General features: G+C 36.1%; 4 protein-coding genes across 5 annotated transcripts in view; 3 read left to right on the top strand and 1 right to left on the bottom strand.

The window, feature by feature from the left end:
* Positions 1-13,605, top strand: part of LOC105219202 (trans-1,2-dihydrobenzene-1,2-diol dehydrogenase) — a 66,450-nt gene extending 52,845 nt beyond the window's left edge. The window contains exons 2-5 of the mRNA XM_011195182.3: positions 12,246-12,500; positions 12,565-12,856; positions 12,937-13,183; positions 13,266-13,605. Of these exons, the coding sequence (XP_011193484.2) occupies positions 12,246-12,500; positions 12,565-12,856; positions 12,937-13,183; positions 13,266-13,541 (1,070 nt within the window). The 3' untranslated portion in view covers positions 13,542-13,605. The remainder of the gene's footprint in view (positions 1-12,245; positions 12,501-12,564; positions 12,857-12,936; positions 13,184-13,265) is intronic.
* Positions 13,591-14,676, bottom strand: LOC105219669 (transcription termination factor 4, mitochondrial). The gene is made up of 2 exons (XM_011195960.3): positions 14,486-14,676; positions 13,591-14,429 (listed from the first exon to the last, which is right to left on the bottom strand). Exons 1-2 carry the CDS (start codon positions 14,546-14,548, stop codon positions 13,617-13,619), a joined length of 876 nt encoding a protein of 291 aa, XP_011194262.1. The 5' UTR covers positions 14,549-14,676; the 3' UTR covers positions 13,591-13,616.
* A 131-nt stretch (positions 14,677-14,807) lies between these two features.
* On the top strand, positions 14,808-17,289 carry LOC105219206 (trans-1,2-dihydrobenzene-1,2-diol dehydrogenase). Of its 2 annotated transcripts, XM_011195188.3 has the most exons (5): positions 14,808-14,934; positions 15,543-15,773; positions 16,195-16,486; positions 16,548-16,794; positions 16,858-17,289. In XM_011195188.3, exons 2-5 carry the CDS (start codon positions 15,572-15,574, stop codon positions 17,113-17,115), a joined length of 999 nt encoding a protein of 332 aa, XP_011193490.1. In that variant the 5' UTR covers positions 14,808-14,934; positions 15,543-15,571; the 3' UTR covers positions 17,116-17,289. The 2 variants fall into 2 exon arrangements, with proteins under 2 accessions (XP_011193490.1, XP_011193489.1); XM_011195187.3 differs by lacking the exon at positions 14,808-14,934 and having other exon boundaries at positions 15,483-15,773.
* Positions 17,290-17,440: 151 nt separating this feature from the next.
* On the top strand, positions 17,441-20,961 carry LOC105219207 (trans-1,2-dihydrobenzene-1,2-diol dehydrogenase). Its single transcript, XM_054228050.1, has 3 exons — positions 17,441-17,993; positions 18,078-18,436; positions 20,338-20,961. Exons 1-3 carry the CDS (start codon positions 17,624-17,626, stop codon positions 20,605-20,607), a joined length of 999 nt encoding a protein of 332 aa, XP_054084025.1. The 5' UTR covers positions 17,441-17,623; the 3' UTR covers positions 20,608-20,961.
* The last annotated feature ends 3,114 nt before the right edge of the window (positions 20,962-24,075 follow it).

Below are 24,075 nucleotides of genomic sequence, written 5' to 3'. Positions count from 1 at the left end.
TGACAGTACACCAATGTCATCTAGCTGTTAAAATATACTACAAGTTTTCCGTTTGCATCAACGAGTTCCAAGAAGTAATACAAATAAAAACAAGTAAGGAAGGGCTAAGTTCGGGTGTAACCGAACATTTTATACACTCGCAATTTATTTATTTAACTTTATTTATATTATATAATACACAATTTGACCCACATATTCGTCATATATATTGTATAAAGTCCATTGAAAGTTGGAAACCATAATATTAGGTTAGAAGCACCGAGGTCCTCGTGTTCGATATATGGGGCCTTAAAAACCTTTGGTCCGATTTCGGCGATTTTTAGAATGGGGCTGCCACACTATTAACATAGTATTTATGCAAAGTTCTGCACCGATATCTTCATTAGTACTTACTTTATATATTGTAAAGTAAACGATTCAGATTGTCTTCAAAGTTCTGGTATATAGGAAGTAGGCGTGGTTGTAAAGCGATTTGGCCTATTTTCACAACATATGATTGGGATGTAAGGAAACTATTACAAACCAAGTTTCATTGAAATCGGTCTAGTAGTTCCTGAGATATGGTTTTTGACCCATAAGTGGGCGATGCCACCCCCATTTTCCATTTTATAAAAAATCTGAGTGCAGCTTCTATCTGCCATTTCTTATGTGAAATTTAGTGTTTCTGACGTTTTTCGTTAGTGAGTTAACCCACTTTTAGTAATTTTCAACCTAACTTTTGTATGGGAGGTGGGCGTGGTTATGATCCGATTTCTTTCATTTTTGGACTGTATTAGAAAGTGGCTAGAAAAAACGACTGCAGAAAGTTTGGTTTATATAGCTCTATTGGTTTCCGAGATATGTACAAAAAACCTATAAGAGGGCAGGGCCACGCCCACCTCCCTAAAAAATTACATCCAAATATGCCCCTTCATAGTGCGATCATTCATACCAAATTTTATTTCCATAGCTTTATTTATGGCTTCGTTATGGCACTTTATGTGTTTTCGGTTTTCGCCATTTTGTGGGCGTGGCAGAGGTCCGATTTTGCTCATCTTCGAAAGCAACCTTACTATGGTGCCAAGAAGGTGCCAAGAAATAAGTGTGCCAACTTTCATCAAGATATCTTAATTTTTACTCAAGTTACAGCTTGCACAGACGGGCGGACGGGCGGACGGACGGACGGACGGACAGACAGACATTCGGATTTGAACTTCACTCTTCACCCTGATCAAGACTTAAGCAACGAACTTCATTCAATTATGCCTAGTAATAGCATTTTCCCACTGGAAATAATGGTTCTTGTTGAAACTTACCAACTTCTTAAAAAACATGTAGTGTGAAGAGCAACAACTGGTCTCTTAAATAAAATTTTAATTGATGAATTAATTGGGCTGTGTGAAAAGGTTTAAACTTAGTAAAGAGCGTTTAAAATACATTTTTTGTTGAAATTTAATAAAATTATTTTAGAACAAGTAAGGAAAGGCTAAGTTTGGGGTGCAACCGAACATTTTACACTCTCGCAATTTATTGAAGAAACATACAAACATACAAACATACAAAATTTACCCATAAATTCGGAATGGAATTAAAAATTGAGTTATATGGGAAGTAGGCGTGGTTGTGAACCGATTTCACCCATGTTCGAGCCGTGTCATCAGGGTCTCAAGAAAGTGTTATATATCAAATTTCATTAAAATCTGTCGAGTAGTTCCTGAGATATGGTTTTTGACCAATAAATGGGCGATGCCACGCCCATTTTTCATTTTGTAAAAAAATCTGAGTGCATCTTTCTTCTACTATTATTTCTGTGAAATTTTGTATGGGAGGTGGGCGAGGTTATTACTCGCTCATTTTCAAGTTACAGCTTGCACAGACGGACAGACATCCGGATTTCAAATCTACTCGCCGCCCTGATCACTTTTGACTCTATAACTAACTCGTCTAGTTTTGGGTGTTACAAACAATGGTTATGTGAACAAAACTATTATACTCTCGTAGCAACTTTGTTGCGAGAGTATAAAAATATAAATCTTTGAATCTTGAAAATATCCTTTGTTTATTTTATATTTTAATTGTCATCTCTGATATTCTCACTAGTGTTTTGAGGATTTTGAAATAATTTTTAAAACACTTCTTACAATTTTTTTATCTTCTTCTATTTTTTTATAATTTTAGTCCAAAAGTAAAAGCTTTAAAGCTCTAAAGTTCTGTCCCATCAGTTTAATGTAACTGAATTAAATTTGAAGAGACAATTTTTATACTATTGATTCCTTCCGGTAGACAATGTACCATATAAACTGAAAAATATATAACAATCATATTTGGAAAAAACTGGAAAAATCGTTCTTGGATCCAGAAGTCGAATATATTTATTTACGTCACTATGTCTACTGCATATCGAAGCAGATAGGTGGGTTTGTCTCAATATTGATTTCTACTGCGCAGACTTCTCTCCTTTGAATACTATAAGTGTTATTAAAAAAAACTTACAAACTTGACTATCGAATGTGCACTGCGGGAAGAATTAAAACATAACACCCATTCATAATGTTTCTGTCATATTCTATACTTTCGGATGTTCTTAGTCTGAATATATCGGTTTGACACCAACCAAAGTGTCGGATCTGTTGTGAAACTAGCTGTATGTGTCATATTTTCCGACATTGCAACAAAAACAATAACAAACATTACTATATTGAGCGAAAGTAATGCGGACAATGGCTATGCAATTTAGTGAAACTCGACTTCTATGCGAAAATTAGCTATGTCAATTGAATAACACGTACATTAAATGCATTCTACAACAACAACAAAACAGAAATTAAAAGTTTAAACAAGTGCTTTCATTCATTCTTGTTGTGTTTGTTGTTGTTGCTCATTGCAAATGCACACTTCCTACACATAGGCAATAAAAGCGCCTAACTCAAACCAATAAAGACCAGCTAAACAAATAAACACAGAGTCTCAAGCGTACTTCTGCTGCTAAAAGAAAACAACACTTTCAACAAAAACAAAAACAAAAGCAAAAGCAAAAAAAGTGACAAACTCTACACCCAGACCTTAGCCACACCCCGCACATACCAGCACGTTCTCTAGCCTTTAGTGCGCTCGCATAAAAGTCACACAACTCGAGTGCAACAACTCGCACACTTTCGGACGCTGCCCGTCAACTGTCGTCGTTGCTGCTGCCGTTACTACCGTTCGTTATTCATTATGCAAATTCGTTAAATTGAAGTTCGCACTAAAATGCGTGCATTTCACAAATTCTGCTGATCCATCATCGGTGCGGATGCACATTTTTCAGTTTGTCAATCGGTTGTCATAAAGCGAATTTCAATATTTATGTACATCGCACACTAACGCGACTGACAGCTGCCAGCTAACATCTAATGGATGCCCTGTAGGAATGAGAGTGCGTCATTATACTCTCGCAACAAAAGTTGCTAAAGAGAGTATTATAGTTTTGTTCACATAACGGTTGTTTGTAAGTCCTAAAACTAAACGAGTTAGATATATAGTTATATATACCAAAGTGATCAAGGTGAAGAGTAGAGTTCAAATCCGAATGTCTGTCTGTCCGTCCGTCCGTCCGTCTGTGCAAGCTGTAACTTGAGTAAAAATTAAGATATCTTGATGAAACTTGGCACACTTATTTCTTGGCACCATAGGAAGGTTACTTTCGAAAATGAGCAAAATCGGACCACTGCCACGCCCACAAAATGGCGAAAACATAAAACACATAAAGTGCCATAACTAAGCCATAAATAAAGCTATGGAAATTTGGTATGAAAGATCGCACTATGAAGGGGCATATTTGGATGTATTTTTTTTGGGGAAGTGGGCGTGGCCCCACCTCCTACTAAATTTTTTGTACATATTTCGCAAACCAATAGAGCTATATAAACCAAACTTTCTGCAGTCGTTTTAGTCATTTCCTTATACAGTCCAAAATTAAAGAAATCGGATCATAACCACGCCCCCCTCCCATACAAAGGTTAGGTTGAAAATTACTAAAAGTGGGTTAACTCACTAACGAAAAACTTCAGAAACACTAAATCACATAAGAAATGGCTGATGGAAGCTACACTCAGATTTTTTTACAAAATGGAAAATGGGCCCACTTATGGGTCAAAAACCATATCTCAGGAACTACTCGACCGATTTCAATGAAACTTGGTTTGTAATAGTTTCCTTACATCCCAATGATATGTTGTGAAAATAGGCCAAATCGCTTCACAACCACGCCTACTTCCTATATACCAGAACTTTGAAGACGATCTGAATCGTTTACTTTACAATATATAAAGTAAGCACTAGTGAAGATCACCAGTGGAAAGCTACATTCATCTCGAATAACATAGGCTATATTTATTGTTAGAATCTCAACTTTCTGGAAATAGTTCCCAGGTGAGGGTATCAAAAAGACGCCGTGATGGAGAATCTTAATCGCGTGCTACAGAGTCGAGTGTCGAGCACTCGCAGCTGCTTGCTGATCAAAATTTCAAAACCTCCCAAGTACTCGCTTGAGGGTCGAGATCAGAGCGTGTGCAGCGGCGAGCTAGTTCTGGCAAATTCTTCCACGCTCTCTTCTTAATTTCGAAGAGGGAATCAATGAATTTCAGCATCGAAAATTTTAAGCACAGCTGTGGAAGACTACTGTCCTGAACTCCGTACGAACTCTAGTTTCAGACTTCCAGACCGCTGTATCGTTTTCAAAAACAGTAATAAGAAAAATTTTAAATCCATGGTCCTTTTGCTGGCTCTAATCCACCTTCCAACATTACCACCTTTTGAATATCAGCTGAAAAAATAAATACTTTACGTCGACAATATCCGAGTTCCAAGAGTATAACCCACTCAGATACCAATTTACAGTCTGAATAAAACACTTTGAAAGCTCGTACCTTTAGGAGGAACTTATAATACTAATCTCTAGAGGTTCTGTTGTGGTCCCACGTACTCATTCAGGCAGGGACAAAAACGTTGGGGTTTTAAGCGAGTCTTCCTATTCGGGGGCGTCAAAAAATGTCCTTCTTTGCCTTTTCTCTCCAAAGTTGCCACTTCTTGAGTGTGCTTCCTAACATTATTGTTGTTCTGAACACTTGTTTTGATAATATGGTATCCTGATTAACCCAATGATACTCGTCCCACGAACTTTTTGAAGATTAAGATAACATGTTTTGCACTAGATCAGTGTTTTTATTCGTTACAAGGAAGTTCACTAATAATAACGTAATCACTAGCTCCTACCGATAATCATATACTCTGCTCTGAAGACTGGAAAGTAAATCTTGATTTGTGTGTGTTCATTTCCAATTGTTTTTTATATCACTGCCCCCGCTTTTCGCACTATTTGTATTTGTATTTAGTTGTCGTGGAGATGTCCGTCAACAACTCGAAAATGATTTGCTTTTTAATGTTATTGCTTTTGCTGCAAGCTCACTAACTGCTTCGCTTAGCCGATGGCGTAAAGTGCGTAGTCGTACAAAATTGTTGTTGTTGCTGTTTTGTTGCGTTTAGCGACAAGTAGTAATGTGTCACTACTTTGTACGCAAATTTGGTAGAAAAGGAAAGTGCGAGGCGCGTAAATGGAATATCACTTATATCAACATACATATGACTATCTATGTATGCATGTATGTGTTGCTTGTATGATTTTATCGGATATATGTGATTTTTAAGTTTATAAATACTTACAGACCTCTACTCATATCATTTACTAGCAATTAAGCTTTGCCTATTAAACAAAAGACTTAAGCAACGAACTTGGAAACTTTTATGAACATGTGGAACAGTAAATTTTGAGCAAATTAATCATTTTAGCGATATTTTTACTCACAAAATCTATATAAAATTGTTGAAATCTTTTAAATAAACTAATTTTCAACAAAGTTTGACTATCCTCTTTTTCTCAAAATCATTCATAAGTCTCCTACCCATTGATTGCCTCTTCTAAGTGTACACTTTGCATATGTGGCCAAGTGTGGAACCATGTACGCCTGCGCAGTTTCAATAATTTTCCTGGAATTGGCGAAATTGCGGGTGTTGCTGCCAACAATAACAACATCCAATGCAACAATGTCGTACTAACAGTCACGGCGTAATTGTCGCTATTAGCAGCGTTGTAATGATGTATAGTTGTAATGAGTACGAGCATTACACGTTGGTTCGTGTGTGTGTCCAACAGGCGTATTGATGAATGAAATGGAAAACTACGCGTACAAGTTGAGCAAACGCGCAGCAAAATAGACGTAAACTGGTATACTAGACTATGTATTATATATTATATATATAATACAGGCTTCCGTTGTTGTCACAAAACCCATCAGCATTATTTCATTGACGAAATAATAGAGCTTCTTTTTATCATAGCATAATCTCAATCTAACTAGCTAGACCAAAGGAAGTCAAACCTTTATTATCTTTCTTTATTAAAGTGTGGATCTTACGTGGCCCCAGCTGACTCTCTGAACTCCATGTCTTATCTATAAATTGACGGTATGAAAAAAGATATATATATTCGTATGTCAGATAGTTTTAATTGAGATTAACAGAGCTTCCTGCTGATGTCCAGCTTTTTTGATAATATCAAGTGTAGCTTGACATTTGATATAGTCTTTGAATGAAAATATCATCTATAGGTGCATCTATTCTAAAATTTATTTCCACCTTATCGATAGGATTTAATCCATAAGTAGAGCCAGTCTTTTCTTTTTTATTCCCGCAATTCTCATTAGATACTTTAAGTGCCCTCGATTTCAGTTCGCAAATCGAAAATATTTATACTCTCGCAACAAATGTTGCCAAAGAGAGTATTATAGTTTTGTTCACATAACGGTTGTTTGTAACACCCAAAACTAAACGAGTTAGATATAGGGTTATATATACCAAAGTCATCAGGGTGAAGAGTGGAGTTAAAATCCGAATGTCTGTCTGTCCGTCCGTCCGTCCGTCTGTGCAAGCTGTAACTTGAGTAAAAATTAAGATATCTTGATGAAACTTGGCACACTTATTTCTTGGCACCATAGGAAGGTTGCTTTCGAAAATGAGCAAAATCGGACCACTGCCACGCCCACAAGCTAACTAACTATATGGCTAACTAAGCCATAAATAAAGCTATGAAAATAAAATTTGGTATGAAGGATCGTACTATGAAGGGGCATATTTGGATGTAATTTTTTTGGGGAAGTGGGCGTGGCCCCGCCCCCTACTAAGTTTTTTATACATATCTCGCAAACCAATAGAGCTATATAAACCAAACTTTCCGCAGTCGTTTTTTTTAGCCACTTCCTAATACAGTCCAAAAATGAAAGAAATCGGATAATAACCACGCCCACCTCCCATACACAAGTTAGGTTGAAAATTACTAAAAGTGGGTTAACTCACTAACGAAAAACGCCAGAAACACTAAATTTCACATAAGAAATGGCAGATGGAAGCTGCACTCAGATTTTTTTTCAAAATGGAAAATGGGCGTGGCGTCGCCCACTTATGGGTCAAAAACCATATCTCAAGAACTACTCGACCGATTTCAATGAAACTTGGTTTGTAATAGTACAAACAAATCCAATGATATATTGTAAAAATAGGCCAAATCGCTTAACAACCACGCCTACCTCCTATATACCAGAACTTTGAAGACGATCTGGATCGTTTACTTTACAATATATAAAGTAAGCACTAGTGAAGATATCGGTGCAGAACTTTGCACAAATACTATAATATTTATAGTGTGGCAGCCCATTTCTAAAAATCGTCGAAATCGTACCATAGGTTTTTAAGGCCTCATATATCGAACACGAGGGCCTCGGTGCTTCTAACCTAATATTAGGGTTTCCAACTTTCAATGGACTTTATACAATATTTATGACGAATATGTGGGTCAAATTGTGTATTATATAATATAAATAAACTTAAATAAATAAATTGCGAGAGTATAAAATGTTCGGTTACACCCGAACTTAGCCCTTCCTTACTTGTTTTAGACTTTGTTTGTTGCATACTTCCTTACTTGAGTTTAAGCTTTATTCTTGCTAAGACCATTAAAAGTTTGAAACAGCAATCAAATATCCGAAAAAGGTTCCACTTGGAACCACCGTCTTTAACAAGATTTGATCTCTTTAAGCTTAGTGATAGTATCTCTCATATTTTCTAGCTGTTTCGATAAGGTTTTTGGAAGAACTGTGGGACCGGAATTCCACACAAGTCTCCCTCACGATCAAACGAATTCAAAAGGGCTCAGTGATTTCTGAATATATATTATAACCGTTAAAGCAGGATTCTTTAAACAGGCATCCAGTCTAAAGATAATGAGAATTTTCGAAATTTTCATATCCTTTGATGTACCTTTGAGTTTTCAAGGATATCTGGATATAGAGAATCCATCGAAGTCTTGTATTTTAGTAAATTGACTTCAAAACGATTCCAAGTTTATTTATACTAAATCTTTATAATAAAACCTCATTAGTAGTAGAAATTTGAGTAAGATTCTTGTATCTCCATTACATTAAACTCTGACTATGGGCCACCGTATAGAACACATTTCCCTTCAAGTCAACAGATTTTCAAGTTTTTTTGTCTCGATTTATAACTTTCAGCTTAGTTCAAGGTCAACAGAGTTGCATCTGCTGTGCATCGGTCCCATCATAAGCTTGGTCTGAGTGACTATTTCTACATTGAGGTTTAGTAAGTCTTATTCGTGGTAGCATAGATCGAGTACTGAGACAGAGTTGAGGTTCCTTTGAAGTTTAGTTTTGAGTACTAGACTTATCTCTACTGGGTGGTTAAAGTTTAAAATGGAATTTTGGATCCACTATTTCTACAAAGAGTGGGTTGTTAGGCGTACAGCAAAGACTGGCTGAAACGATGAACGAAGCTGTAAGCGTAAATATTTTTTTCTCTATGGGAGTTATAAGCTTGTATGCGTGAGCTATTGCGCCTCGGCATTTCGCTTGATTAAATATAAAAATCTTCACCAACATTAACGCTCACAAACACCAGCAACCAGCTATCACCTACTGGCCGCTGCTGCATTATTGTGTGTAGCGAAGCAATTGAACGCCTGCATTGCTGCGACCAACAGCTTCCCCCATAATTAGTCATATTTGCTTAGCCGCGTTGCATGCAACGAATGGCGTTGCGTATTTGGTGTGGCACAGTGGCAACTGCGACATAGCACGCTTATGGCATTGCAGACGGCAGCCAGTTGGTTCAGCAGCTGTTGCACACGAGCTCATATATACGAAGACAAACAGTGAGAGGAGAATCTTGAAAGAAGATGCAATTCTTCGCTACAAAATGCGATTCTTCAATGACCATTGACCAATGCCGAAGCGCAAGCAAGCCATGCAATCGTTAATAACCGTTAATGCAAGCCGGAAAGCCGCGCCGTCGCAGTCGCAGTCGCCTGCCTTCTTACGCTTATAAATCTAACTTTCACTTTCAATTAGCAAATTTGTCATAAGCAACGGCGGCGTGTATTAATGTGTAGAAAAGCGCTGTGCGTGCTGTTCTTTTTGGTATGCACCCACACAGAGACACACATACACATTGGAGTGCGCTTGCGCCTGCGCCTGCTCATTTGCATAGTACGTGCGCACTTTCATGGCATAGCTTTGGCACCCTAGCGGCTAAATGAGTTGTTAACTTTTCTATTTTTTCACTTTTCAAAATTTTCTAAATATTGGGGAAACAAATTTCTAAGCATACAGTTGTTGTTGTTTTTGCTTTTTTTATACATTTTTGGTCGGTCACTTTCGTTGTCGGTTGCCAAAAATGCTAAAAGATTGCTTTGTTAATTTCCATACGTGTTGTCGTCTACTTTTTGTTGTTGTTGTAATTTCAAAATTGTTTTTGTTTTCGTACAAATATTTCACCAAAGTAAGAAGCGGTGAATTACACATTCTTGTCAGCTAAATTGTGGCGCGTATTTTCACTTGTCGCCATCGTCGTTGCCATCGTCCGTGTTGTGTGGTACTTTACGCTTTGCTAACTTACTTGGCCTAACGGGGTTTCGCTCATTTTGTATGCATTTTGCGCAACGGATTAATGAGACAAAACGCAAGTTGTTGTTTAAAAATGGTAGCAGCGCGGGGAGAGCGCTGACAAATGGTCAACAACTTGTGTACATTATTAAATCGCATGGGCTCAATGGGTGCTTGGTCAGTTGTATTGTGGAAATTCAATGGCAATAAAATTGATTTCTAATTGCTTAGGAACTACTGTATGAGTCCAAAGTGCTCAATGAAATGTTGGCGGAGAATGTGTAAATTCTTGCCGGCCATACTTTTTGGTCTTACTGATAGCACGAGCCACAAACTAAAATATCTAGCTCTTTCTTAGAATATTAATAGTAACAACAATACTGTCGAGCTTTCATGAAGTCAAATCCATGGCTTGATCAGAGTTACGGCAAATATTCTCCAGAATCACAGCGACGATGTTCCTCAGTCACAAAAAGTGACTCGCTGGGAAATGATTTCACTCAAATGAAGATGTCGCGTTGGCAGGAAAGGTAGGTGGGGGAGTTTACTGTCTGGAACTCCGCATCAACATTAGTTTCAGGCTTCCCGACTATTGCAGCATTTTTCAAGCGGAAGTGGCTGCTATTAAGGCAGCGACTGATATACATATTTCTTCGAAGCGCAGCTTTCCTTTAAAGAGATGACGATCCAATCCGATAGTAGAGCAGCGATACCAGCATTGATTTCACTGACTATGCGCTCAAGGTTGGTTAAGGAATGCCTATCTTCACCATCGACGGCATCGTTACATTTTTCGATTAGATTGGTCTGGGTTCCTGGCCATAGCGAAATCACTTGAAATTGTAAGGCTGATGAGCTTGCAAGTTGAGGAACGCCAGTCTCACTATTAGTAGCATGGAAACATCTAGGAGCACCGTTGTCCTATTGCGGTTTGCGGAAGGGCCTCGGCTGAGATGGGCAGCGTCTGTCAGTCAATAGCACTTTCGCAGTCCCCAGATCCTTCTGGCGTAAGTTGAATCGAAGGAGGTCTATCGAGCTCTTCGACCTCAGTAAGACTTACCTCTCCATAGTCGTCCTTACTGGCCATTGTCCTATAAGGATCCACACTGTAAGATTAAACATCTTACCGGATGCTAGCTATAGAAGCTGCATGGAAGATGACGATAAGGAATCATCTAATCACTGTCTTCTGGAATGTCCTGCTTTTGCGAGATCAAGAAAAAGATTTCTCGGTTCTCACTTTTTTGAACCGGCTCGCGGAATAGCGAATATAGAAGTGACAAATCTTTGCAGATTTGTAATGGGTTCCGGGCGCTTTGTCGGCTCCTAACTGCTAATCTAGGGGATCCAGGCTTCACAAAGGACTGTCTTTTATAAACCTAAACCTAACCTGAGGAGGTCGAGAAACACGACTATATACTAACTCTCGATGCTTCACACTATCGGGATGGAGATGTTGAAGGGCTCTTGTGGGTCTTTGTTTCATGTCACTATTAACAACCATGGTTTCTAGGAAGAGAAAGAGGGAGAACCGCTGAAGCAGTTGCTGAAGTTTTCAAGGGAAATATTCTGCGATTGATTATAACAATCGAATGGAGGTGAATCTTTTCTATGCTACTCTTCATTTCTATGTCTTTATTTAAATACTAGACCGGATAAAGGTAATACCAAAAAAATTTAAAGATAAGTTTAAAGTCCTGGAAGTGTTCTTTGAAAGGAGTTTTTTTAATATGTGCGGGTTGATTTGAAAACCCGTTTTCAGACCTCCTTGTAGTCGCTAGTGGTCAAAACTTTCGACTCCATATAAGTCCATCTTATATGAATAAGGTTTCAATTATTAGTAAATAATAAGTTGAGCTTTAAATCGTCTCTGGAGAATATGTATTTGTTGTTGCAGTGAGATAATGGGGCGACTCTTTCGAATTGGAAGTCCTTGACTTAATTTTATATAGGATAGGTGCATTTATATAGACTCGACTGCTACGAAAATGGAAAGTAAGGACTTCTCATCAGATGGAAGACTTCGTAAATTTTTTTCTTCGTGGTATAACTACACTCGGATCTTTGACGAGGCGAATTGTTCAGGATCAGTCAGGAAGTCTCCGCCGGAAAAGTAAAACTCGGTTACAAATATACGAATCAGTTAAAAAAATAGTGATATCCATTAGTTGGATGAAACAGAATCTGTTCTTTGTTTTTGTAACTGTATATTTGCTGAACTTAGAATTTATTTTTATTTCTTGTTTATTGGCCTTAATAAATTGTCTTTGTGTTTTTCAGTATGTCCCTGTCGCGAAACGAAGCCAATCGTTGGAAATCCCATCGAAACTACAAAACCTCTGCGTTGGGGCATGGCGCCGGTGAGTTTGATAGCCGATGATTTTGTAACCGCGCTGAAAGTGCTGCCATACCAGCATCACGTAGTCACCGCTTGCACATCCAACTATGAATCGGTGGCACAAGCATTCGCCGCCAAGCACAATATACCACACATTTTCAATAGCTTTCAAGATTTGGCGCGCAGCGCTAATGTTGGTGAGTAGAAAATGGATGAGATAATTGCTTATTAAAACTAAAATTCATATTCCCCCATACACAGATGTTGTCTACATCTCGTCTTTGAATCCCTTCCATCTGGAGATCTGTCGCATGATGTTGAACCATGGCAAGCATGTGCTCTGCGAGAAGCCGCTTTGCATGAATGAAGACCAAACGCTGCAGCTGATTGGACACTCGCACAGCAAAGGTTGCTTCCTCATGGAGGGTATTTGGTCGCGTTGTGTGCCCGCCTATCAATACATACGCAAACAGATTGAGGCGGACGCTTTGGGTGATGTGTTCAATGTGAAGTGTACACTGGGCTTGCCCATGCAGAAAGTTGGACGTGTAATGTGAGTTATGGTAAACTATTTAGTCGCTAGATTGATTAAATTTATGACATACAAATTTTGTTGTTTTCATTCATACACAGGCGTCGCAGTTTAGGCGGTGGTGTAACCCTAGAACTGGGCGTCTATGCGCTGCAGTTCGCAATGTGGATATACGGTTATGCGCCGTCCAACGTCACTGCCAATGGTAAACTCAATGAGGATGGTGTCGATGAGGAAGCGAATATATGCCTGCAATTTGGCCCAGAACGTGTGGCGGAGATTATGTTGAGTAGTACGAAACGTTTTGACAATAAGGCTGTGATAGAAGGCTCGAAAGGCTGTATAACTGTGAGCTAGCTGTTGCTTTTGTTTATATAGAAATCAAGGTAAATATACATTTTTTTACTACTTTCATGGCACAACCCAATAGGTGCCGGACTATTGGTGTCCGGTGAAGATTTTGGACGTTAACGGCATGGAAAAAACCTTTCCGCTGCCGCGAAGTGGTCTGTCTACGTACTTTCCCAATCGTTTGGCGTTAAGTTTCGAAGCAGAAGAGGTGCGTCGTTGCATATCGGAGCGCAAATTCCAAAGTGATTTAATCACGCATAAAGAAAGCTTGGAACTGTCATATATTGAGGATCAAATACGTCGACAATTGTGCGTCATTTATACAGAGGACGAAACGGCAAATTTCTTTAAATAGTTGGCAAAAAAACGTAAAATTTAACTCGAGAGTCTATTAAAACAACAAATTGTGTGTTTAACAATTCAATGTATTTCACTTTTTGTATCCTCTTTTACCCTCCCATTTTTCATCCTCGTCTTCCTCCTCTTCATCTTCTTTTCGTTGCACTTCGCGTTCGTATAACTCTTTAAACGCCTCATATTCCACCAGCGTGACATGACACACCTTCGTGGCGAATGTCTTCTCCGATGTGTTGGTAATTTGGTATAAGCGCGGGTTCTTCGTAGGCTCATCTGGATTCACCTTTAATGGGCGCGGTACAAACAAACCTAGACGCTCCAGAAAAACATGTCGGCAACGTATCTCTTCTAGTGGTTTCGATAGCGCTTCTGACTTAATAATTTCAGGTATCTCAATACGCATCACCTCCTTTAAATAAGTCACTTTCTCCTCTATACGCCGCTCTGACTGCTCCATAAGATCCGGACAATTCATCAGCAGCTTCCAGACGTTTTTATCTGTGCCCGCAAATGTTTTCAAGTAACTGATATGTTTGCGTAGACGCAAATTATCGGTTACATCCAACAGCTCTGGATATTTCGTAAGCAGCAGAAATAGTAACTTCTCACCGAATTGACAGCTACGCCAGTTTTCAATCGCCTCGATTATACGCTGTTTTGAACGGGAAAGCACATCTGGATTGCCAACGACAATACGTAAAAAGTTGCTGGTATTCAGTCCATGATTCATAAAAGTCTCGTGTGCGTATTGCCATTGCGTCAGTGGTACACGGGACAGCAGTGGATTCAAACGCACCGCTTCATCAATATGCGACTGCTCTAGTTGGGTTTGTGTCTCAGCCGCTGCAGCAACATAACGCAAAGGTGTCAACTGTCGTTGAGTAAGCTAATATACAATATATTAAACGTAAAGTAATCGGAATTAATTGTCATATAATTTACCTGTTGATTTCTGTGAAGAAATTGCACATTTTGTCTGAAATTTGTTATATATCTTCGTAACATCGCGTTTAATTTGGTGTTTAGTGCCGGCGAGCAAGTGCAACTATGCGGCGAATTCAACAGCTGACCGAGAGGAATGCCGTATAAAATAATAACTGATTGGAAATTAAGGGAAACGATTTATTTAAATCTTTTTGAAAAACTCACGAGCTTTTACTAACATGATATTATATACACGAATCGGAAGTGATAATGCTGATAACTTGAAAAGTTTAAGATTTTTCTGCTATTGTATAGTTCATAAAAAATTATTAATTTATAGGTTAATTGAAAACTTGCTGGCATCACTTTCCGCTGCACTATTGTGAAGTTGGAATTACTTACGCGGCAGAAGAAGCACAATAAATTGAGCAAAAAAATTAATAATTGTGTACGCAATTAGCAAATATGTAAGTTGAATTCAAATAATGCTTAAAAAGTTGTAATAATATTAAACAAAGTGTAAACAATTTTGAGTAATGGATGGTAGTTGATTTAGAAACATACTTTCGATGACCTTGAAAAGAAGTTGTACAATATACCGGCTCCAGTTGTGCTAATCTGCTACAGGTGTTTTTTGTTTTTGTAACATTCAGTGGCAAACATTTTTTGTTATTGTTTTTTGTTTTTATGATATCAAATTATCTGGGGGAATTTTCCATTAAAGTGCTTTGCCATGCTCAACAAATGTTTAAGAGCAGCTGTTGTGAAATTCATAGTTTTTGACATACAAACGTACTATGTTTGTATAAATATTTACCAACAAAATTTGCAACAACAACAAATGATCTTATGCAAGGTATAAAAAATGTATTTTAGCAGATTATGCTAGTCGGAAGGGGTCACTTCAATTCTAACTGCCAATCAGCAATCTGCATTGCTAATCAGTGAGCGTAATACTTCTTATCGCCATAAAACACTACGTGTCCCTAATTATCTTAACAATTAATTTAGTATATAATAAACTTACTACGAGTCAATTCATTCAGTTTACATTTTATTCTCGTGCACCATTCAGCTATCAACTTTTGTTTAAAATAAATTAAAATGGCTTTGCGTTGGGGTATCGCTTCGGCTGGTAAAATTAGCCACGATTTCGCTGTGGGTCTGAGCACACTGCCAGCGAGTGATCACAAACTTGTCGCCATAGCGGCACGTCAACAGGATCGTGCTGAAGAATTTGCCAAGACACATGACATACCAAATGCCTTTGGTAGTTACAAGGAGTTGGCACAATTTGCTGATGTTGGTGAGTGCTGCTGTGTAATGGCTGTGGAGCTTGGAAATAAGAAAAGTGTATTGGAAGTGAAAAAGAGATTTTTACAATAAAAGTAACAAGTGGAATAATTATTAAGTTCGTACTCTTTTTATATCACGAACAAAGTTAATTTGCTGTAATATTAAATACTTGAAATATTATTTAATTAGTGATTGTGCATTAAAAGTCAGTAAACACTCAACTTAAACTGGTGTATACAGTTTTCAAGTTTGTTATTTAGACTTTGATCGATATTTTTTTCCGTTTTTTTTCTTAGTTTTTAATAATTTCAATTAGAGAAAAATATTCATAAATTTTTAAATATTGTGCTCCTACGCTGTAATTTAATCTTTCTACTTACCCCACCACTTCATTTTTCCTGTACTAATGTTGTTTTAAATACCTCCCACAGATGTTGTCTACGTTGGTGCCTTAAATCCACAGCACTTGGAAATCGCTTCACTCTTTCTCGAACATGGCAAGCATGTGTTGTGCGAAAAGCCGCTATGCATCAATTACAAACAATCCAAGCAATTGACAGATCTCGCGCAAAGCAAAAAGCTTTTCCTCATGGAAGCAATTTGGTCGCGTTTCTTCCCCGCCTACCAATACATACGTCAGCAAATCAAGAATGGCGCTTTGGGTGAGATTAAAGAGGTGGAAGTCTCATTTGGTTTCGACTTGAGCGCTGTCGATCGTTTGACGTGAGTGACCATATAATAAATATTTTTGTATAATTTTTTATATTTAATATTAATTTTACAGCAAAAAAGGTTTGGGTGGCGGCGTTGTGCTAGACTTGGGTGTCTATACCATACAGGCATCACAATGGGCCTTCCATGAGGCACCACAAAAGGTCATTGCCAAGGGTGAACTCAATGAAGATGGCGTGGATAAATATGTGGAAGCTGAATTGCAGTATTCCGGTGGACGCGTTGGCAAGCTAACTTTCGGCGCCAAAGAAGAGTTGGCGAACAAGGCGATCTTCAAGGGCACCAAAGGCGAAATTACGGTAGATTTTGGTTGTCATTGAAATGTTTACAGTTTTTAACTTTCACTTCTAATTTATACACAGCTCTTCAACTTCTGGAGCCCCACAAAACTGATTGATGTTGATGGACAGGAGAAGGAATGGCCACTACCGAAGGCTAAACTCTCTACAAACTACAAAAATTCGGAAGGTTTGAGCTATGAAGCCGAGGCCACACGTCAAACTATTTTGAGCGGTAAAACCGAAAACGAATTTGTCACACACAACGACAGTTTGATTATTGCCAGCATACAGGATGATATTAGACGTCAAATTGGTGTGGTCTTCCCTGAAGATCAGTAGTGAAGTAAATGAATTTATATTTTATATATACATGTATACTTATATATGCATTTTTGTATACCAAATGTCTTTGAGACAAAAATGCCTTAATTAGTTTATTATTGTTGTTGTTTTTGTGCGAAAAAGTAATAAACGAAGCTGTATGCTTAGCATATAGTTACCTGACGCTAGAAATAGTCCAGTTGATAACCTTAATTATAATAATAAATTTATTGACACCGCGATTTGTTGTTGTTGTTGGTGTTTAATCAATATAACAACGAAATAAATTAAAATCAAATACATATGAACCTACAAGTGCTAATGCAGTATACGAGATTACTGTCATTGATAAGGAATGCCGAACTGTTGCACTCAATTAATCCCGCACTTTTGTGACTTGCAGCTTGTGCATTGCTGTTGTTGTGCGTTAGTTTTTCACAGCTCATCAAACGTGTAACTCCTAACTCCCAAGCAAAAACAAAAAAAAAATTAGAAAAACCGTTAGTTGAACGAATATTGTAGAGTTATGCCAGTGCTCAAGTGGGGTATCGCCGCCGCAAGTCGTATAACACACGACTTCGTCAACGCTTTGTCCACCATCGAGGATGGTCAGCACACCGTAGTAGCCGTAGCCGATGTGGAAATGACGCGTGCTTGCGATTTCGCCAAACGTCATGAAATACCGAGGCATTACGATGGTTTCGACGCCCTCTCACTGGACGCAGACGTCGATGTGGTCTATGTGGGCACATTGAACCCCTATCGCTATCGTGTGGTGCGTCTAATGTTGGAACGCGGCAAGCCGGTGTTGTGTGAGAAACCGTTATGTTTGAGTTTGCGTCAAGCCGAGGAGCTCTATCGTGTGGCCAAGGAGCGTAATGTGTTCCTCATGGAAGGTGTGTAGTAGGCGTGTCAGGAGTTTGTAGTGCTTGTGTAAAATTTATTTCTTTCTCTCTTTCTCTCTCTCTCTTGTGCTGTAGGCATGTGGTCACGTTGCTTTCCCAGCTATGCACGTCTGCATGAGCTCCTGCTGTCCGATTGCATTGGCGAAGTAACACATATACAAGTGCAGCACGGATGTCATGCATTTGTGGAGCGCCCACTCGGTTGTACCATCACACTGGATCTTGGTCTGTATGCGCTGCAATTGGGGCAGTTCATCTACAATTGTGCGCCGGCAAGCATTAAGTGTAATGCTCATCTGAATAGCGATGGTGTCGATGTGGAATGTGAATTCATTTTGGATTATGGACAAAATCGCAAATTGGCCGCATTCATTTCGGGTTTGGAGCATCTAGAAAACTGCGCTAAACTGTTGGGCACCAAGGGTGAAATCAAGGTTGGTTAATGTAGGCGCTGTAGACTCTTATCACTCTTATTGTTTTTGTATTAGACTGATAAGTGGAACGTGCAGCGAGTGGGACTGATGGCGAATGCATGCTCATATATGCCACTTACGTAGTGTAATAACTGTCAATTGTTTAGATAAGTGTCGTGACGATGAAATTGGCGTTATCTCTCTGGATTGTTTGATCGGTTGTATTGTTGTTGTTGTTCAACAAGTATGTCATTAGTCGGAGTGCCAATTTTGTTGATATTTTGATAAGTAGCGGTTCTTGAAATATGTATATTAGAACAGTTATAATTTCCAAAAAAGATCTAGATGACTGCAAATGAGATATATCATTTTAGAAATAACGCTTCCAACTTATATTCTATCTATTGGTATGGTTAAATTACCTAAATTTTTGAATGTTGTTGTTGTAGCGAGAGAAAACATTTTCAAAATATTGTTTTTTATTACGTAGAAACACTGACGTAACAAGTAAGAAAGGGCTAAGTTCGGGTGCAACTGAATTGACCTATAAATAACGGCATAAAGTCCACTAGAATAACGGAAATCATCATAAGAGGTATATGAGGTCTGAGTTAATTCCTGAACCGATTTCATTCATTTTCACCAGCAGGGTACACTATATCCAAGACTATACACTCACTTAATTTTGCTAAGATATCTTACATATTCACCGATATCTGCGGAATAAAGCCCACCGTATTTTTGAAAAACTTATAGTTTGGTATATGGGAGCTATGGGAAGTTATGATCCGATTTTAATAATTTTTTACACACTATTAGAAGAAAAAGATTTTCTCTGACTTACATTAAAATATCTGAGAGATTTACCGTTATTTTCGGTGAAAAATTACCCTAAGGCACTGAGTTCTTCATGTAGATATCTGGGGCCTTGAAAAGTTATAGTCCGATTTCAAAATTGTTTTTCCATAAGTGAAGCCACAGATGATATACAGCATTTGTGTAAAGTTTTATTCAGCTACCTTCATCGATTCCTTATGTATACATTATAAAGTGAAGGACTAAGATGGAATTCAACATTGAGTTATATGGAAGTAGTCCTGGTTGTGAACCGATTTCACCCATTTTCCACACGTGGCATCAGGGTATCAAGAAAATGCTAACGCTATATATATAATGCTTCATTGAAATCTGTCGAGTAGTTCCTGAGATATGGTTTTTGACCCATAAGAGGGCGACGCCACGCCCATTTTCCATTTTGGGAAAAAATCTTAGTACAACCAGGTTTCTTCTGCCATTTCTTCTGTAAAATTTAGTGTTTCAGATGTTATTCGTTAGTGAGTCAATGCACTTTTAGTAATTTTCAACAAAACCCGTGTACCGAGTTACGTCAAGGCAAGGTCAAGGTTCTTACTTTTTACTCAAATTATCCGTTGCATGGACGGATAGACAGATATCCGGATTTTGACTCGTCTCGTCACCCTGATCATTTTGATATATATAATCCTACATCTAGCTAGTTTAGTTTTATGACTTACAAACAACCGTTATGTGAACAAAACTATTGTACTCTCTTAGCAACTTAGCTGCGAGAGTAGAAAAATTATATGAAGATGCCATTGATATCAAATTCATAATTTTGCTTCTCGAAGAAGCATACATTTAGGCGTCGGATATGGAATTTCATAAATTACATGCAAAATAAACAAAAAATACTATACGCTTTATATAAAGCAATAAAATGATTTAAAAACTATATAAACAGTGTTGCCATGCCACTCTAATATTTAATCACTGCAATAAGTTTTTCGGAAAAGGTACTAATTCTAGCTTTATACCTGAAAAATGGAATATTTTTCAAATCTTTTACTACCCCTACCGCTCGATTCTTCCATAACTTTTGTTTTCTCTTCTTCCTTTTACAGTTAAACAACTACTGGTGCTGCACATCGTTAACGAAACCGAATAATGCCACCGAAACTTGGCAATTGCCGAGTACAAAATATGAATTCAATTACACCAACGCTTGTGGTCTACGCTACGAGGCCGAGGAAGTGCGCCGCTGCATAGAGAAACGTTTGCTGGAATGTCCGTTATTCACGCATGCGCAAAGTCTCGAGTTATTGCAAATCGCTGAGGAGATGCGCAGGCAAAGTGGCGTAAACTATGATGATATAATATGTCTGGGCTTGTAAGTGAAAATTCTTAAAAATTAATTTTGGAAATTTTGGAGATTTTTGCTACAAAGCTCGTAGAATAGATGCTGTGGTGAATTTCGATAAACGCTAAACTTTTTGGGAATCTCTTGAATTTAGGTTTTTTCTATATTTTAATGTTCAATTGATTTGTGTAGCAATTTAATTTGACCGTTATGTGTACTTTCTGTAGTCATTTACATAAAGTAGTGCTAATATTTAGTAACTTTTTTATTAATTAGTTTTATATGCTTTTTATTTTATTTTTTATTTAAATTTTTGTTTAAGTTTGATTCTCCAAAGGCTTAAATTAACTACGTAAATTGCTAGTTTTTATCAGTAATCGTGTTTGCTACATAATCCTAGTTAGTTTTTATTATTATTATATAATATATTTACAAAGCTTATAGTGTATGTATATACGTAAGCTTGTATGTAGTTTAATGCGTAGATTTAAGTTTTAATTTTGTAATTTTGTAAAAATCTTCAGTAAAAGTAGCCAATTTTTTAAATTAAAAAGCAATTTTATAAAGTTTTTTATTTCATTTTATTGAAAATTTTATGCCCCACATTTTTGGGTTCATATGTAGGTGTGTCTTATTCAAGTTCAAGTGTGAGCAAATTAAAGGTTTTATTTTGTTTGGCAAGTGTGTGTGTGTGCGATTTTTTCATTTAATTTTTTTTTTATTAATTTATGAAGGTAATTCAAATTTTGTTATTAATTTTGATTTATGGCTTAAGGGATAATGTGTTAAAGGTTTTAAGTGAAGGAAAATAAAAAAAAAATGTTTTATTTGGTTGGTTGATACAATAAAAAATTGTTAGAATTTATTTGTACGAAATGCAAATAAAACCTATTAATTTATATTATTTTGTTTTAAATTTGTTTTTTTGCCAATTATTATCATCCCTTTTTTAAAATATTTTATTCTGAAATTTTGTAAATTATTTTTATTTTTACATTTATTTTATGTGCATTTTTTAATTTTATTTTTTTATTATATTATTTTGTATTTTTATTCTTAATTTTTTTTTTAATAGATTTTGTTATTCTTGATATTAGTAGATATTGTTATTTTTTTATATTTTATTTTAAGAATTTTAGAAATTGGCAACTTTTAATTTCTTATAATTTGTTTATTCAATTTAAAACAAAAAAAAATGTCAACAATTTTTTAGTTTTTTTGTTTTTAATATAAAGAGTTTTTCAAAAGGGACGCTACAAAAGTAAACCGATAGGGACAGCAAACAACGCCATATTATTCCCGTTCTTTTGACATTTCTCTTCAGTAAAGCCCAACAACAAGGCGAAATTAATAAAATTTACTACCGAAATTCGGAGTTAGTGGCTCCAACTTTAAGAGCGATACTTCCTACGTAGCGATTAGGCTCATTTCTGGCTGAATACTGTGAATGGGAATCGCTACCGCTCAATGATAACCGATTATTTTTCGTCCTAATTGAATGATGTGGACTTGGACAATATATGGTTCCAACAGGACGGCGCCACAAGTCACACAGCGAATGTTACAATCGATTTATTGAAAACCAAGTTTGGTGAACGTGTTATCTCACGAAATGGCCCAGTCAGTTGACAGCCTCGGTCGAGCGATTCGTTAGACTGTTTCCTGTGGCGCTACGTCAAGTCTATCTATGGTCTATGCCAACAATTCAGCGACGATTGATGAACTTCGTACGAATATCGAACGTGAAATTGCAGTAGCATCGGCCGATTTATGCTTGAAAACCGTCGAAACTTGGGTTCAGCGTCTGGACTTCTGCGTGCCCGCGGTGTCCATGCAAAAGAAATTGAGTTTCATGCATTTTGGTCGAATGTACTTTTTGTACCGCTCTTTTTGAAAAACTCTGTATATTTTTTAATTTATTTATTTTCCTTTTCCAATTTATTTTAATCCCTTTAATATTTTTTTTATTTATTATTTCTATCTGTATTATTTTTTTATTTATAATTAGGATTTTCAGTATATTTCTTATTTCATAATTTTTTCCAACATTATTTATGCCATTTATTTTTTTCCAATTACATATTTTGTTTAATTTAATTGCAAACATAACCTCAATTTATATTTAAATTTTTATTTTCACATGTTTTTATTTATATTATCATATTTTTAATCATTTATTTAATTTGATTTTATATTTTCATTTATTATATTTAGTTAGTATCCATAGTATAAGGATTTTTTCAATTTATTATTTTTATTTATTTAATATGTATTTTATTTTTTTATACTTTTCAACCATTTTTTTTAAAGAAAACATACCTATAACCATTAAAAAATAACCCAACCAACAGTAATATAAACAAATCCCAATATTTTTAAAAACAAAAACAAAGAAAAAAACATAAACAGAATAATAATTTTTTAGTAGTAATCTTATTTTATTAATTTCAAAAATCGTTTCATTTCGCCGAATTCATCAAACAGCAAAAATCATTTTATAATAATAATAGTAATTAATAATCAATTAACGCATTTAGACCAGCTTATTCTAATAGTAATCTGAAACAAAATGTATAATTAAACGTACGCTAATTAGTTTGGAAGCAATAGTACTTAGAAATATATGTACATACAATAGAAGAAAGACGATGTGTGCATGGCAGAGAAACAGCATAAATTTAGATAATAAAAAAAATTGTTTTAAAATAAATAAATAAAAAAATTAAAAAAAAATTAGAAAAAAAATGAAATAAGAAAAAATGGGTTTAAAATAAAAAAATAGAAAAATTAAAAAAAAGAGAAAAATTTACAAAAAAAAAAATAAATAAAATTAGAAAAACATGGTTTTAAAATAAAAAAAAAAAATAGTTCAAAAAAATTAAGAAAAAACTTGAAAAAAAATAAGAAAAATGTTTTAAATAAAAATTAAAAATAATGTTTTAAAATAAAATAAAAAAAGTTTTGAAATAACCAAAAATTAAATTTAAAGAAATAAACAATTTTAATGTTTTGGAGGTATTTTTAAAAAGTTACAATTACACTGGGAAGCAGAATTTGAGAACTTTATGTATTTTTGTATGTATTTTGATTTCAAATTTGCTACTAAAAGCTAAACTGAAAAGTAAATATTTTGAAAAAACGTAACAAAAATTATAGGTTATGTCGTAGAAAATTCACAATCGTATATTTTAAATGAAATTAGTAGTATGATAAGTTCAAGTAGTGGCTGTTTAGAATGGAAAACGAAAATTATGTTTAGAAATTTTTTAAAAAATATTAAAAATTATTTATAAAATTCTAAAGTTTATATGTAAATTATTTTCCAAGTAACGACTATAATAACAATTCTTTCCCTCGACTTCAACGGCTATATTTGCATGCTGTTTCTCTGGCTTTAGTTGAAATATACTACCAACAAACATAAAATTGAAAATATAAACATTAAATAGTGTTAAAAAAAGACTAAAAATAAAATTAAAAATAAAACTAAAAAAAAAAGTTA

Source organism: Zeugodacus cucurbitae, chromosome 3, assembly GCF_028554725.1.
Source record: "Zeugodacus cucurbitae isolate PBARC_wt_2022May chromosome 3, idZeuCucr1.2, whole genome shotgun sequence".
In the NCBI taxonomy this organism is placed as follows: Eukaryota; Metazoa; Arthropoda; class Insecta; order Diptera; family Tephritidae; genus Zeugodacus; species Zeugodacus cucurbitae.
Note: the sequence above shows the minus strand (reverse complement) of the source record. Positions and strands in the feature narration are given on the sequence as shown.